Genomic DNA, 16,027 nt, shown 5'->3' on the forward strand with positions numbered 1-16,027 from the left:
CAGAAACAATATTCGCACATTTATCGATTGCAAATCAATTTCGTGCAATTGCACATCTCACGTAATGCTAGGTGCCCCTCTTGGCCAGGCCGAAACACTCTGGCTCTACCTCTGACTTTGGCTGAGAGCCGAGAGCCGAGTGCCGAGTGCCGAGACCCGTGTGCAATGCATTGCTGCCGGATTACCCCTCGATTAATGCTGCTTGCATACAAATTGGCGCATTTACGTTCGCCTTCACCTGATCGGCTTTTTGAATACAAGGGACCATATCCACAAGATACAGCTGCAGATACAGATACAGATACAGATGCAGATGCAGATACAGATACAGACACGCGCCTGCACTCGTTAGTAAGAGTCTGGGGCAGCGGGCATTTGCTTTCCTTTGGCATTCGCAAGGCAAATCGCAAAGTTGCGTAAACAACAACAAATCGAAAAAGTGCACAAAGTGCGAAATATAAATTACACCGCGATAGATGCATGCAAATGCAGTTTTTGATTTTCGCATGCAAATTGCAAACACTGTCGAACGCTTTAAGTTCCGACGACTGTCTTCCGGCCAATCCCAATCAGTGTGACTGGCCCAGTGCCAGTCAAACTGCAAATCCCATCTCAGTTATATCATCCTCTCGTTGAACAAAAGAAAAAACGGAAAAACGGGCGAAAAACGAAGCGAGGTGACAACATAAGCAGACTTTTCGCGGGATTTGTCAAATATTTGCGCTACGCTGCGCTCTTTCCAAAAAAGAAAACCCAAAAAACCCCAAAAAAAAATAACAAGGATGAGGGACTGAGGGACCCGAAACTGCAGCGTCGGATCCCAAAAACTCTAGATCCAACGAAAACCCACTACCCCACACCTTTTTTATGTGCGCCTTCACGCCTCACGCAAGGCGGGCAAACTTTTATTATTATTTCATTTTTTGCCCCGCCTCGCAAGTTCAAAAAGTTTAATGCTATTTGACTTTGATTCAATGTTTGCATTGTGCCCGGGCACATCATCGATTATTTTCCACTTGACGCCCCTCTTCGGCCCACAGAGCCACCCAAACCTACTCCCACACCCCACCCACCCACGAATCCGAGTTGTTTGTGGTGGACAAATGAAATATGTTTGGCCGAATCAAAAAGCCCTGGCACTGACAATGCCCGGGCACGAGTATTTTGATAAATTGCGAATTAATTGAATTGCTATGACATGAAGTTTAGCACTATTTTTTCGAGCTTTAATTAAAGTGTTGTCGGTCGCTGGGTTTTCCCAGCGCAATTTTAATTGCCGCCCAGTGTGACTTAACATCCTTGAAAGCCATTCATTGTCGGCAGACATAAATCCATTTTTTAAATTCTTTATACTTGGTATAAATATAATCATGACATAAATATTTCATTGCATGCATTTCACTACCATCTAATTATGTTTGTTTAAAGGACTTTACAGTCTCAGCAAAGTCTTTTTTTCTAACTTAAATTTCAACTGTTTACCGTTAAGGACTTTAAAACACGCAAACACAAATAACATTATTTTATTTATTTATTTAAGCTTTCCATAAAACTCTCCAGCGTTGTATATTTCCATGCAACTTAAGTAAATACGGCTTATGGTTTCAACATAATTAATGCCTCGTTATTTCATTGCATGTCAGTTTAGACGTAATAAATATGAATTTTAAAGTTCTAAGGCATTTTACTGAAATCTTTGCAAATGCATATTAATATTTAATTTAAACAAATTAAATACGATCAACCTTTGAACTAAGGTTTTAGTTTTTAATATAAAAATTATAGCATCTTTTATACATAATTGGCTAGATAAAAGTAGTCAAACTCAAGTGCATTATTTAAGTAACAATTAATTTTTGTAAAATATATTGTTTTAAGCCGGTATGAAGCCTTAAAGCAATTGAAAATATTTAATACTCTATATATATGCAACGAAATGTCACAGGTATTTTTTTTATACTTAAATAAGTGACTAACAGTGCTAACAGATAATTTAAATATGGCTCGAATAAAACTTGAGTCTGATCCAGTAACAAATGTTTTTCCCAATCTAATCAATTATTTTTTTGGGTTTGGCCATATGCAAACCCGTTTGAAATACACAAAGACCACGCAGGTAATATAATAATCCAACTGGTGATTATCGATTCTTTGCCTGCCATAACTCGCATTGCAATGGCAAAACAATGAATTATTTCCCAATTGCTTGTGTTTGTGTATAAAATTTGGGAAATTCAATGAAATTTCACACATTTTTTCGTGAATGCCTGTGTGTTAGCTATGAAAAAATGGTTTTGTCGGCCCCTCCTGGATCTGTGGAGCGAATCCAACTCGTTTTGGGTATTTTTTAGAAAGCCACTACAGTTGCCGTGTACGTAATGGCATTTGTCATACGATTACCGTCGAGTGGCGCAGTAATAGAGCAGATTGGCTCTAATCCCATGTAATTCAAGACTCACCGATTTGCTGGCTGCACAGATCCCACGCCCACAGACTCGATGGCGGAGTGGATTTCGACAAATTGTTGGCTAATTACAGGGCCACACGAATCTTCCTCTCTCTCGCACAGGAATATACCAATGTTGCCAATTTCTGTATTTTTTCTCTTTTTTAGAGTGGCCACCACTTTCGAAATATTTTTTTTCCAAATGGTTTTTTACGCGCTTCTCAAAGCGGCACGCAATCTTGCACAAGTGTATAGAAAAGAGGGATTCCAAAATAGTTGCGACAGGTTTGAAAAAACTGGGAGCGCGCCACGATCCGATCCGAATCGATACGAAAACCGAATTAAGTCCCGAGTTGGAAAAATTTATTTCTCGAGACGAGACGAGCGTTACGCGTTCCAGAACCGCGCTGCCAGGCAGACGAAAACAGACTCAGCTCAAACGCGGCTTGCAAAAACCACAACACCTGACGTCGACGGCTCAGCGGCTCAGTGGCTCAGCGGTTCGGTGATTCGGTGGTTCGGCGGTTCGGCGGCTCAGCAGCGGCAGATCAGCGTCGACTGCGACGGCGACTGCAGCGTTTTGTGGGCGGTAAGCGAAGCTCAGCAGCGGCAGCGCCAAAAAAAATTGAGTGGCGCAGTTTGGACTGCGGATTGAAGTATGTAACTAACCGCACCTGAGCATCGGTGTTGGCTAGTGCAAATGTTATTATGTTCCAATTTTATGAAAACGCGTAAAGCCAGAGAGCTGTGAAAAAAGAGATTAACACCGTACCCCACTTGAAAGCTGGTCAGTTGGGTTAAAATGGCGTCTAAAATGCAAGATCCATATTTTCTAAAAATTGGGGCACATGTTTCAGGTAAAATGGTTTTATATATAGAATAAATTAACAACAAAAATACTTTAGGACATCAATGACATTAGATTAAAAAGACAATACAAAAACTTTCAATTGACCTTTTTATATTTTATTGAAAGAATTAATAAATGTCATGTAATTTCGAGCTCTGTGAAGATATGATGTATGAAGAATTTATAGTCAAAGAACCATAATGCTTTCAAAATAACATTAAATTTAAAAGGGCTCTATAGGTTTCTTTAAAATAAATAAATCAATAAACAGGTTATGTAATTTTTAAGCTTTACAAAAATATAAAAAGACTTAAAACCCAAAAAACTTTAAAAATGACATGAAATTTAAAAGGTAAAATTTTAAGCTTTAAAAAATTGTTTTCTTTGATGGCTTTAAACAAATTTTTAAAATATAACCCATACGCAGGGGAGTTCCTAATCTGAAAATGTTGTTTATTTTTAATTGCCCTTTTAATAATCATAAAAATTGTGCACCATTTGGTATATAATTTCATTATATATTCGGCCAGTGAAAACAATTGTTTATTTTACCAACCCTAAGCTAAGTTTTCCACAACTTAAAGTAATTAATTACTTGGCTTGTAGGGTTAATAAGAAGCAATATTGGAGCCTGGACCGCATCTGTAAAATTTGATCTGGCTGACGGGGCTGAACGCACACGGACCTCGGGCTGACTCATCCTCCAGTGCAATCCACATCCGCCCAATCCCAATCGCAATTCCCGGCCCACTTGATATTCCTGCTCCGTTCGCCCGGAGACGTCGTTCGACGTAGTTCGCTCATAAATTTTGCATTTGCTGTGTGATTTTCCTTTTTAGACGCGACAAGGTTTCACTGATTTCGCATATATCCCAGCTATTATAATATATTCGCCAGAGCATTCTATACTCTGTTCTGTTCTTTTTAGCTGCTTTTGCGGTAATCGCAGGTCCGCCATCAATCACGTAATTCCCAGCATGTTTTGTCGCCGATCCCATCTGTATCTCGACGCAGTATCTTCTCACACCAAACAAAGCCAGACGACGCAGAGTCTATAAACCCGAATATATCTCGCATAAATGCTGTACCGACGCGAAACAAAACAAAAGGCCCATTAATGACAAATGCAAAATAACAAAATAATAAAGCAATATTTGCGAATCAGCCATTGCATATTAATGGTGCCCTCATCAAAAGCCACTCAAGTGCACACTTCGACGTTATGATCCGATCTTGTTCAGATCTGTTCAAACACTTGACAATGACATGATTCGCTTTTGATGTTTAATTACTTTATTTTGGAAGCACAATGGATTGCACATTGTTTGATGCCTTAATAAGTACAAAGTGTAAGGCCAGATTTTTGTTGTGTAATTCCCTTTGAATGCTATTTAATTAAATATACAATCTGTCACTTAAAAATAAGACTTGTGGGGATTTTAATTTCATGACTTAAATTTATTGTAGGCGGATGGTTTACAATCACCAAAAAACAGTAAACAGTAAACATGAGACAACACCTTTAAACAAAACTATTTATTTAAAGTAAGAAAGATGAATTTCTCACCAAGGGTCAAATATGAAATAATATATTATTATTGAAAATAAAGCTCGAAATCTGATTTTCACACCTGTCTTTTAACTACATACATACTTAATGCGTTTTTATATTGACTTTTGAAGTTGTTAAACAAGATTCACAGATATAAAGGAAGTATATTACTATCTATTTATTTTTTTATTCCAATGGTAAAAACGATTTCCAAGTGCAATTCAACATTATTGTTTGGCTGATTATTTAAATAGCTTGCTATGATTATTGTTTCTTTAATCAAACATAAAAAGTTTATAGATTGAGCAATAGCTTGCACCTCCATGGCGTAATCGTATCGCAATAACCATGCGGCTTTGCCATTTAGTCGCAGTGAAATCCAAATGCAATAAACGCAACCGGATTTTAAGAACCCACCAAAATGGAGCAATAAAAAAAACGAAAGTTGACCTTGGACTTGTCGCCCGCCGTCACCAGAATCCGACCCGAAATCTCGAATCCATCTAAATGGTTGCACCCCCAAAACTGGTCAGCGCCATCATCGCGATAATAGCCTAAGCAAATTGCCCAGTCATTCGGGTTTTTGCCATGCGTTATTCTGGCGAATCAACAAGCAAATAACGCCAGGCAAACAGAAGTAGAAAAACAACATCGACCATCCACATCCAAAAGAAATCGAAGTCAAAGTCTAGGAGCTGCAAATCCGAAAGGTAATTGCCAGGGCTAATTCGGTATACGGAGTATGGAGTACGGAAAATCGTCTCGTCACTGCATAATTATTCGAGTAGACTCGATGATGAGAGGGCTAGTGTCTGGTAAATTGCCGTTTCTGCCGTGATTTACTATTGACTCTGGTGTCGAGCTCCTTGATTTATTTTATGACTCAACGCATCGTAGCGTGCGCCTCCGTCTCCAATATGCCATCTGATGCTTTGGATACCCTTTAAAAAAAGTATATCTGTTAAATAATAAGTAATTTTTTACTTAAGCAGAGAAGTAATACAAAATATTTCTTAAAATATTTTAATAGAATAAGAAAAATGTTTCACACAACTAAATGTGAAAGAATTTAAATGTATATTAGTAATATTTGTTTTTTCCACTTTTAGTCTTTACTCTTGTTTTAAGCTTAAAGTTTTCAGTTCAATCTTAACTGAAATAAAACCATTTCTGTCAACTGAAAAAAGTACTAAGTTACTTACTCTCTAATTGAAAAGTCAACAAATGACAGTATTCAAATTCTACTGTAAAAAAGTTAAATTTAGAACATTTTTCCTTGAATAATTTGTTAGGGAATATGTTTATTGTTTATTGTGTTGACCACGCTTTTTCGAACAATTTCGCAATTGCATGCAAAAGTAATTTACCCCATGGAGAGTATAAAAATATCAGTCACGGTTAGAACGCAAAATTACCAACACATTGGCTACACACATCACAATCGCACTCTGGAAGACACACATGGACATGGATGAACGGCATCCATTGAAATTCAGAGCGGGTTCAAAGACGGTCGGCCACGGCAACAAATCGTGCAAACAACAACTCGCCGAATTGCATGGAGCAACATCTTTATTCCTGGGTTTCTTTGGGGTTTTATGTTCGTGGAAGTCCGAGGCATATGGAGATGGGGATGGGGTACAGTGGAAGCCGGCAAAGCGATTCAGCTAAATGCATTCGAGTGCTTTATTGATTGGGTTTCGTGTGCTTCGCAGGGAGTGCAAAAATGTATGAAAATCTATTAATTCTACTCGGGGATAAGCAAATGCATCTCAAGTGGCTCGGATCCGGCAATCCGAGGATGAAGTCGGGGATCGGGGATCGGAAGGGGCAGCAGTCAACTGGCCAAGTGGCTGACGTCGACACGGACACGGGTTTTGGTTGACAGGTGTTGACTGAACTGCGAGCCGGCAGTTCAGTCAGGCTATTAATGAAAACAGGTAGGTGTACGAGATGTAAACAATAGCCGAGTTTTCGACTGCAAGATACCCGGTCATTCATTCCTTCGCTTAAAAATAAGTTATCTAATTTGGCATGGAAATTAGATACAGAGCACTCCTTGCAGTTTAACAATAATTGAATTGAATTCAAAATGGAAATTACAGACATTACTGACGTCAATTCGATTGCATTGTTGACAGCGATTAAACAATCAGCAATTAAGTTTGAAATAATAAATAGAATTGTATTCTCAACAGATATTAAACAGAATCTAGAGCGTTGTAAAAGTACACCCTCTGGAAACCTTATACGGAAAAATACAATCGATAAACACTTTAATTTATTATTATTGTTATAATTTTTTTAATATAAAATATAACTAACATGCCTTTTTAACATAGAATATACCCCTGATTCCTATATGATAGATGTGGGGGTCGAGAGAATGGAATTTAGAGTTTTCCTATGGCAGGCCTCAAACTTGGCGTGTACTTGACTTCCGACTTTGAGTGTTACTCAATTGTTTGTTTACCGAATCTAATAATATTTGACTTTCATCAATTGGCAATCAAGTGAGGGAAAAAATACGCAGGCAATTAGCTAGGGATTCACATACCGGAATCTTTGATGGGGAAAAAGGTTTTCCGGCGTCAATTTCAAAGTGCTGTCAAGTGAGGAAGCTTCAACTGGACGGCAGTAAAAGCCAAGTTAACGCATCAAAGCGGCTTTTAAATAATAATTACGAGCTGACTGGGTCAAAGGTCATCTCCAAATACTCAGTCAAGGCAATTATTATGATGGTACGCAATCGTTTGGGACTAGCTTTATGAATGGATTATAAAATTAAGGGTTTACAGGGTCTAAGGCATTTTGTGGCATTTTTCAAAGTCAAATTTAAGAGGCAATGGGCCTAGAAATGCACATTTATATATAATGGAGAGAATAAATATTGTAAAATACTCAGGCTACGAGATTGTCAATTAACGAGGCAACAATTGATTGATTACCAGCTAATCTATAAACGTAGAAATAATTATGTTATAATTATTGGCACAAACACGAGTTTCTAATTTGTTGACAAAGCCAATAACAAGGAGATTTTTTAGAATTTGTATCACATTTCCCTTAGCAGCCAAACAATGAAGAGGGTACTGGTCATTTGGCTGTTAATTTTGCTGTTTAAGCATTATCAATGTGTAACAACTTTTTTTTTCCCTGTCAAACATCCTCAGTAATGTGTTATATATTTAAGGGTGCTGTTATTTTTAAACTGACCAATGCAGTATGTGAGTCCTACAACAAATCCTGGGTGGAGTTCGGTGTGTGTCGCCTTCGAGCCGTGAATCGGAATAAAGTCTGCCTTAATGTCGATGCTAACTTGCTTCACCCGGTGCACGATTTAATAGTGAAGGCCCAATTATTTAAAAGAGCCAATGGCTACAAGCCATGGCTCTATAGCGTCAATTTCGACGGCTGCCAATTTATACGACGGAGAAATAACGCTTTAATTCGTATTGTTTGGGATCTTTTCAAAGAGTACTCGACACTCAATCACTCCTGTCCTTATGTGGTAAGTCGGGTAGAATAATCTAAAAAAAAATTAAATTAACCAATCCCAACTTTAATACTAGGGGCTGCAACAAGTTAAGAACTTTTATCTGAGATCCGAAAAGCTGCCTACTCCCATACCCACTGGGGATTATCTTTTGATGATCGACTGGGTATTTAATAAGAAGCCGCAAGCTGCCACAAATATATATTTTACCTTTGTCGAGGATCTAAAAGATAGTTAAAAAATGTTGTTTTTTATAGTCCGAAAACTACAATAATTTTCTTGAATCATTTTGAGTAATACGTATAATTGAAAATTATTAATGACGCAATTAATAAGTAAATTATATAAGGAAATTTAAGAATGTTTTTTTGAGATCAACACTTATGCATTCAATTTTTGATTTATTTTAACTGAAAATATTGAAACTCAGATTTTGAGCAAAAGTATTTGGTGATATCCAATATACTCACCAATTCAATCAGCCATTTGAACAAAAATTGCTTTTATCCGAGGAATACAAATGCGATTATTAAATCTTTGTTTCTGAGACCACCAACAGAATTTCCGCAGCCGGCGCAATATCGTAATCGTAATTTAAAACAAACAATACAAAAATAATTACCAATTAAGCTTATTTTAAATTCACATTCCGTTTTGCACAACACAAAAACAGCCTTGTCGGGGTGGCAGCCACAAAAATCAGACAATTTGAATAAGCATTTAAAAAGCGGATTGTTTTGCAATACTTTAGGTATATTTGGCTCTTTGCTGTTTCGGATTTGTTTTGTTACATTCGAAAACTATAACATATTTATATCAAATGCATACCCTTTTAAATCAAAATTTTAATTCTCAAACAGTATCCGATTACGGATTACAACAAAGCCTTTTCAGTTTCTGACAAGATCGCAACGAAAGAAGATAGGAGTCGATTATAAAAATGTGATATTTTTAAGCATTTAAAAGCTATTCAAAATAAAAAATATAATTGATAGATCTAAAACTTGTTACATTATCTGAGTAAAAATAATGACTTGGAGTCCAGGGAGTCGACCTTATTGTGCACCCGGTACTGAAGAGAGGTATTGTTTCCCAGGCGCACCACTTCGCGTAGTTTGCAGCCAATCTCTAGGATGGCCTCCTCGTCCTTGGCATCATTAGTCCAGATGGAGATCTTATGGACCTTTCGGCGAATCCTAACGACAGCTCCGCAGATCTGATCGCAATGATGGCAGGCCTCGCCAATGAGGCAAAGCAAAACATCGAGCCACATATGGTCCGTTTCGTCATGGGAGTTTCTATTTACTATGATCAACCAACGAACGCCCTGCACATTTGACGGGTCCTCCCACATAGGACTAATATTCTCTTTAAAGAGCGAGTAATCACTGCCCAGTTTGAGCTTTGAAGGCGGCTCGATGCGGTAATACAATCGCCAGAAGGCCTCGACGGAGCTGAAGCTGCCAATCTTGTTCAGGTTGTCCTCCCACGACTTGGCGAGATCGACATTCAGAAGCCACAGGGTCCATGTGTTCTGTAGCTTATGCTTCTTAATATTCCGGGATGGAGAAAGGGTTCCTGCTTATTCAGCAGCCTGGGGATTCCCCTCATTCGCTTTCGTTTCTTGCAATGTTTTTAGGTTAATTTTCTTCTGAAAGCCTTCCATTTTAGGTTTGTGGCAATTAATTTATGTAAACTAGAACTCTTTATGTTTATGTTTATGCTGACGATATCCGTAAGCTGTTGAAATTTTTTTACTTTTTATTAAGCAGGTAAAGTGTGACCGAATCCATTTGTTCAAATTATTCCCCCTCTGTTTTTTGTACTCTAACGACCATTTTAAACTCGAATTCTTGTGGTTGTAAGGTGTGTCCGTATTGGAAATTTCTGTTTTCGCTTCAGTTTGAAAGTAAAATTGGTTCTTACATAAATAAAATTTTAATGTTGTGATTTTGGCAATTTAAATGACTTTAAAAGAAATATTGAATTTAACTATAACGCTCTTTTTTATGTAGACAAAATTCAAGATGAATCGCTGTTGCTTATAATAACAATAAGCATAGCGAAGTTCATATACTATTTTTATCTTATAAATGCTTAACAGAAGTTAATCCATTTAATAAAATTAGTTCGATAATTTTGCGTATTGTAATTAATATTAGTATGACATAAAGAATTTTTCGAGATTAGTTATTCAAGGATCTTAAAATATATCAATATTGTTTGTGCATAAATAAAGGCCACACGAATAAGCTAAGATATCTGAGGTCCGTAAAAAACATTTAAAGTATACACCGATTGGGAATCATCAACTTTGTGCGCGTGGTACTGAACAGTGGCGTTGCTTACCAAGCGCACGACATCGCGTAGTTTGTAGCCAATCTCTAGGATGGCCTCCTCGTCCTTGGCATCCTTAGTCCAGATGGAGACCTTATTGACCTTTCGGCGAATCCTTACTGCAGCTCCGCAGATCTGATCGCAGTGGTCGCAGGCCTCGCCAATTAGGCAAAGCAAAACATCGAGCCATATTATATCCAAGTCGTCCGTGAAGGCACTGCCGATTGTGATCAACCAACGACCGCCTTGCAGGTTTATCGGATCCTCCCACATGGGGCGGATGTTCTCTTTGAAAAGCATGTAATCAGTGCCCAGTTTGAGCTTCGATGGCTTCTCGATGCGGTAATAAAGGCCCCAGAAGTCCTCGACGGTGCTGAAGGTGTCAATCTTGGTGAGAATGTCCTCCCACGACTTGCTGGGATTGTTGTCCAGAAAATACAGGATCCATGTGTTCTGAAGCTGGTGCTTTTTAAGATTTTGGGATGCAAGGGGATTCGCCTCCTTTGTTTTAATCAAAGACTTGCGATTGGTAAAGTTATTCATTATCTGAACACCTCTTTGCACTTTAAATTTAATGCTGGCTGAGATCACTTCTGTGCCGCAGATTTGGAGAGCGCTTAATTAGAGTTAACTAATATGCAATTATTTTTTTTTATGTTTATGTGCATGACAAGTATGGCCGAAGCTTGATCTGTGCCAAATACTTCTTTTTTAAGCTTTACAAAATGTCGATAAGCGATCTAGGTTACTGTTACAAGTAAAATGTAAATATACACAATGTATAAATGTATAATACATAAGTTTAATGCGAAAAATTATTGTGTATGGCTAATAATATTTAAACCTATTAGTCAATTTTTATTTTAGATTTAAATAAAAACTATTATATTACACGACTTAAATGTAAAATGGTATCTACGTACTTTAAATTTACAGAACGAAAAGCTTTCGATATCTATCGATATTTCGACTGTTTTTCATCGGCCTCTCTTCCAGCTCTAATAAATATTGATTGCTAAAACAAAAGGAATTTTGCACTAACACTGGCCCGCCGTTGCTGCAAATTCGCGCCAGGATGGATATGATAAACAAGTTCTACTCATCCGCCGTGCAGACGGTGTCCACCTTGTCCGGCGTTTTGCCCGGGAACAATGTGACGCGGGAGTACGAGGTGCTGGAACAGGTGTGCACCGCCGGAGTGGGTGAGTTTGCTTAACGTTCCCCTCCATACGGAACCCAACATATTGTGGCTAATATCATGTAATCCCCAACCAATAGGACTCATGTGGAAGGTGTACAATGGCCACAAAAAGAGCACAAAACAAGAGGTGTCCGTCTTTGTCTTCGAGAAGAAGGCCCTGGAGCGCTGGTCGAAAGATGACAGGGAGACCATGTTGGAGACACTGCGACGAGGCGTTCAGCAGCTGACAAAGATTCGTCATCCACATGTGCTTACCGTGCAGCATCCGCTGGAGGAGAGCCGCGATTCCCTGGCCTTTGCCACGGAGCCTGTTTTTGCCTCACTGGCCAATGTTGTGGGCGATAATGTGCGCTCCGAAAAGAAACTATACGATGTGGAAATCCGACACGGTCTACTGCAACTCTTCGATGGCCTGCAGTTCCTCCACCAAGACGCCAAGATTGTGCACCGCAACATCAGCGCCGAAACGATCGTGATCAACAAGAACCGGAGTTGGAAGCTCTTCGGTTTCGATTTCTGCATCGCCAACCAGCCAGCCACGGATGGCACACCCCACTGGCCATTCCGGGAATACACCACTTCGCTGCATGTTCTGGCGCAACCCAGTCTGGAGTACACGGCGCCGGAGCTGGCTTTAAGCAGTATCAACACGCCGGACAGTGATCTCTTCTCGTTGGGTGAGTATGGAGAAAAAGGAATTCTCTATTGACTTTATCAAATAACCATTCGAAAACAAAAGTCTGTTTTAATTGAATCCGCAGGACAATTTGTAATTGCACAAAAAATCAGAATATGTTTTCCTTGATTTTATCAGTTATATGACTCACAATAAGCCAATTTATCTTTAGATTCCTTAGATAACATAACCAACATTTTGCATGCGATTATTGAAAGGCAATAAGACAACTATAAAGTTTAAATGAGAATCCTTATCCTTCTTTCTGTTTGGCAAAATTTAAAAAGTTGAAAATCGATCAAATTTAGAGTCTCACTTAATCGCTTTCCATATATTTTATATAACCACTAGGCGTGCTCATCTTCACTACCTATGCCGGCAAGCCGCTGAAGATGTTTGGAAGTGATTACAGCAGCTTTCGGCGCTACGCTAATGATCTCAATCAGCGGAAGTATCCACCCATGAATGCAGTGCCCAGCGAGCTGACCGAGAGTCTCAAGGCGCTTTTGCATCCCAGTGCCAGTCTGAGGCCAAAGCTGCACGAACTCAAGCAGATTGCCTACTTTCAAGACGTTGGCGTTAAGACTTTGAGCTATTTGGACTCGCTTTATCAGTGGGACAACCTGCAGAAGTCCAAGTTCTACAAGGGCCTGCCGCAGATCATTCCGACGCTGCCGCATCGCGTCAATTTGCACTCGATTCTGCCGTACTTGGTCAAGGAGTTCGTCAACTCGCCGATGATCCCGTTTGTGCTTCCCAACGTCCTACTTATCGCGGAGATGAGCAGCCAGCGGGAATACTGCGATCACATTCTGCCGCACCTGAAACCGATCTTCAAGCTGACAGATCCCATCCAGATCTTGCTGATTTTTATGCAAAAGATGGATCTGCTGCTGAAGCTGACGCCGGCGGAGGAGGTGAAGCAGAGTGTGCTGCCGCTGCTTTACCGCTCCTTGGAATGCGACATGCCCCAAATCCAGGACCTCTGTCTGGCGGTGCTGCCCACATTCTCCACTTTGATCGACTACAACGCAATGAAGAATTCGGTGCTACCTCGCATAAAAAAACTGTGCCTGCAGAGCAGCAATGTGTCGGTGAAGGTTAACTGCCTAATATCTATTGGCAAGCTACTCGAGAACCTGGACAAATGGCTGGTGCTAGATGAGATTCTGCCCTTCCTGCAGCAGATTCAAAGCCGCGAGCCCGCTATCATAATGGGAATTATTGGTGAGTGTTTAACACCAATAACTGCTTTTGGAAAGTAACTAAATCTGTTTTTAAGGCATCTATAAAATTGCAATGACCAATACCAAACTGGGCATAACCAAGGACGTGATGGCACACAAATGCATTCCTTACCTAGTACCCTTAAGTGTGGAGAACGGCCTTACAATAGCTCAATTTAACACTATAATAGCCCTGATCAAGGAGATGCTGGGCCGGGTAGAGCAGGAGCAGCGGGAAAAACTGCAGCAATTATCCACCATACAGAGAGACAACAAGTGAGATAGTTTTGCTTTATATATACATATCGAATGCAATTTAAGACATTTACCCTCTCCCTTACAGACCCAAAGACGCTTCCGAAATATTGGCCAATGAGCTGGAGAGCTCTACTCTCTCCCCCAATGGTGCCAGCAATGGCAACAAGATCAACGATGACATGTTCTCCGGCTTCACAGTGGCCCAGCCAAAAGCATCCAGCGCCGCTCCTCTTGCGCCCGTTAAGGCCAGGGAACAGCTCAAGTAGGAATCAATCAAGACGGAACCGAAGAGCACCTGCTGAAACTCAAGAAACCTTTTGTTATTCCAGAATATCGCACAACACAATATCGGCGCCGCCGGCAGCCCGGCCAGACATTCTCTCCTCAATGATGCAGAGCAACCTCACTGGTCTGGGGACAACTGCAGTGGCAGCTGCTCCTGCACCAGCCGCCACACAAATGCAGACCAACAATGGTTGGCACAGTGCAAATCCGCTGGTGATGAACCATCAACTGGCCTCGCCACAAGCCAGCAACAACAATACCTTTTCGTTAGACGACCTAGATCCCTTCGCTGGTGGAAAAATCGCTGCTGTCGCCCCGAAACCGAGCAGCACAAACGGTGCCAATATGTATACGCTGCAGCAACCCACAGTGAACTACATTTATCCAAGTGGCTACAGTCTGAACAGCATTCAGCAGCATCAGCAGCAACAACTTCTGGGAAAACCCAGCCAAGCTCCAACGCTACAGCCGCAATCACAGCCCCTGTTGCCGTCGGATAATCAGAACCTCAACGCTCTTTCCCAGCAGGATATACTTAACTTCTTAAACTAGATAAAGTCTTAGCCAATAACAATTGATAGATTTCCATACTCCATATAACTAATATTCAAGGCATCTTTATAAACCATGTTGCGTCGGTTCGTGTGTATTTTAAATTTTAGGAGCTGAAAGTAATCTTTGAGTATTTTAAGAAATTTCTTTTTGAAGACTTAATTAAAATTATGTTTATAATAATTAGTAAAGGTTTTGAACTATCACATGTCCTCGAGCCGACTTACACAAACTACTATAAAAACAAGTGGAAAAGAAAAAAATGATCATACAAAAGTTTAATAGGTCGTCTTACATCAAACTGCATAAAAATCCGTTGACTACTTTCGTTCCTTAGATTTAAAACCGTGCAAAAAGACATAGCATCGTATTTGAGATAATATTATATACATAAATGTTTCTGTGCAAGAGTGTGAATGTCTTGTCTAAATGTGTGCGTGTTTGTTAGAAATGTTTTAAATTATACTATGTAGATTTTAACATAAGTCCTTTGGATTCTAAATCGTTGTCACATTCCGCAATGGATATCAATTGTGAAACGAAACGAATGCATCTAGTTAAATAGAATATGTATTATTATTAGCTAGACAAAATAGCCAACCAACTATGTTCTACGCATTGTGCAATTGCTCTTTACCTATATTTTACAAAATATATCAATTCAGTGAAACGGTTTTCGGTGTAATAAAATACTTATATTTATATTATTTTTTTATAGTTATTCTTCACTCTTAAAAGGCGAAAGATGTACAGACAAATTTCGATTTTTATATTTTTAAATCGTTTATTGATAATTTTAATATTTAATTGAAATATAATTATTAAGTAATGATCACATTAAATGGCAGTTATTATTTGTTCCTTGAGTTATACAAAATCTTTAACAAAATATATCGTTTTAAAAAAGAAAATTGTTTTATTTCATAATTTCATGAAAAACATCAGAAAATCATCAAAAATATGACTATGAGTACAAAAATTTCGATTGGTGCAATAAATAAATTCAAAACAAATTTAAGGTTAAATTGTACATTCTTAAAATTAACCTTTTCAATTCAAAATTCTATATTTATTAAAAAATAAGCGAGGTAAATTTTAAAATCTTGTTTTCTTTAATCTTCAACGGGTTTTTTGTTAGTTCCTTTAAC

The 16,027-nt window shown here is 39.0% G+C and overlaps 5 protein-coding genes across 5 annotated transcripts in view; 2 read left to right on the plus strand and 3 right to left on the minus strand.

The window, feature by feature from the left end:
• Positions 1-2,867, minus strand: part of LOC108147278 (fatty acyl-CoA reductase wat) — a 29,529-nt gene extending 26,662 nt beyond the window's left edge. Inside the window, exon 1 of the mRNA XM_017273694.2 lies at positions 2,460-2,867. The gene's annotated coding sequence lies outside the window, so the exon portion shown is untranslated. The remainder of the gene's footprint in view (positions 1-2,459) is intronic.
• Positions 2,868-7,928: 5,061 nt separating this feature from the next.
• LOC108147230 lies at positions 7,929-8,626 on the plus strand. Its single transcript, XM_017273622.2, has 3 exons — positions 7,929-7,985; positions 8,042-8,359; positions 8,421-8,626. Exons 1-3 carry the CDS (start codon positions 7,929-7,931, stop codon positions 8,580-8,582), a joined length of 537 nt encoding a protein of 178 aa, XP_017129111.1. The 3' UTR covers positions 8,583-8,626.
• A 450-nt stretch (positions 8,627-9,076) lies between these two features.
• Positions 9,077-9,926, minus strand: LOC108147084 (eukaryotic translation initiation factor 4E1-like; the record flags this gene model as incomplete). The annotated part of the gene is made up of 1 exon (XM_017273373.2): positions 9,077-9,926. A coding segment is annotated over one exon (570 nt), but the record flags the coding sequence as incomplete, so codon positions are not given.
• Positions 9,927-10,331: 405 nt separating this feature from the next.
• On the minus strand, positions 10,332-11,371 carry LOC108147229 (eukaryotic translation initiation factor 4E1-like). The gene has a single exon (XM_017273621.2). The coding sequence runs from the start codon at positions 11,222-11,224 to the stop codon at positions 10,598-10,600; it is 627 nt and encodes a 208-aa protein (XP_017129110.1). The 5' UTR covers positions 11,225-11,371; the 3' UTR covers positions 10,332-10,597.
• A 316-nt stretch (positions 11,372-11,687) lies between these two features.
• LOC108147227 (SCY1-like protein 2) lies at positions 11,688-15,790 on the plus strand. Its single transcript, XM_017273619.2, has 6 exons — positions 11,688-11,883; positions 11,960-12,559; positions 12,910-13,785; positions 13,841-14,060; positions 14,128-14,304; positions 14,372-15,790. Exons 1-6 carry the CDS (start codon positions 11,757-11,759, stop codon positions 14,877-14,879), a joined length of 2,508 nt encoding a protein of 835 aa, XP_017129108.1. The 5' UTR covers positions 11,688-11,756; the 3' UTR covers positions 14,880-15,790.
• The last annotated feature ends 237 nt before the right edge of the window (positions 15,791-16,027 follow it).

Source organism: Drosophila elegans, unplaced genomic scaffold (genome assembly GCF_018152505.1).
Source record: "Drosophila elegans isolate 14027-0461.03 unplaced genomic scaffold, ASM1815250v1 contig_476, whole genome shotgun sequence".
NCBI lineage: Eukaryota > Metazoa > Arthropoda > Insecta > Diptera > Drosophilidae > Drosophila > Drosophila elegans.

Coding starts and splice junctions, on each gene's coding strand:
- LOC108147230 (XM_017273622.2), top strand. CDS start 7,929: ATGAAGAGGGTACTGGTCATTTGGCTGTTAATTTTGCTGTTTAAGCAT. Junction 7,986..8,041: donor TGTTTAAGCATTATCAATGT/GTAACAACTTTT, acceptor TATATATTTAAG/GGTGCTGTTATTTTTAAACT. Junction 8,360..8,420: donor ATCACTCCTGTCCTTATGTG/GTAAGTCGGGTA, acceptor CTTTAATACTAG/GGGCTGCAACAAGTTAAGAA.
- LOC108147229 (XM_017273621.2), bottom strand. CDS start 11,224: ATGAATAACTTTACCAATCGCAAGTCTTTGATTAAAACAAAGGAGGCG.
- LOC108147227 (XM_017273619.2), top strand. CDS start 11,757: ATGGATATGATAAACAAGTTCTACTCATCCGCCGTGCAGACGGTGTCC. Junction 11,884..11,959: donor GGTGTGCACCGCCGGAGTGG/GTGAGTTTGCTT, acceptor CCCAACCAATAG/GACTCATGTGGAAGGTGTAC. Junction 14,305..14,371: donor AAGGCCAGGGAACAGCTCAA/GTAGGAATCAAT, acceptor TTGTTATTCCAG/AATATCGCACAACACAATAT.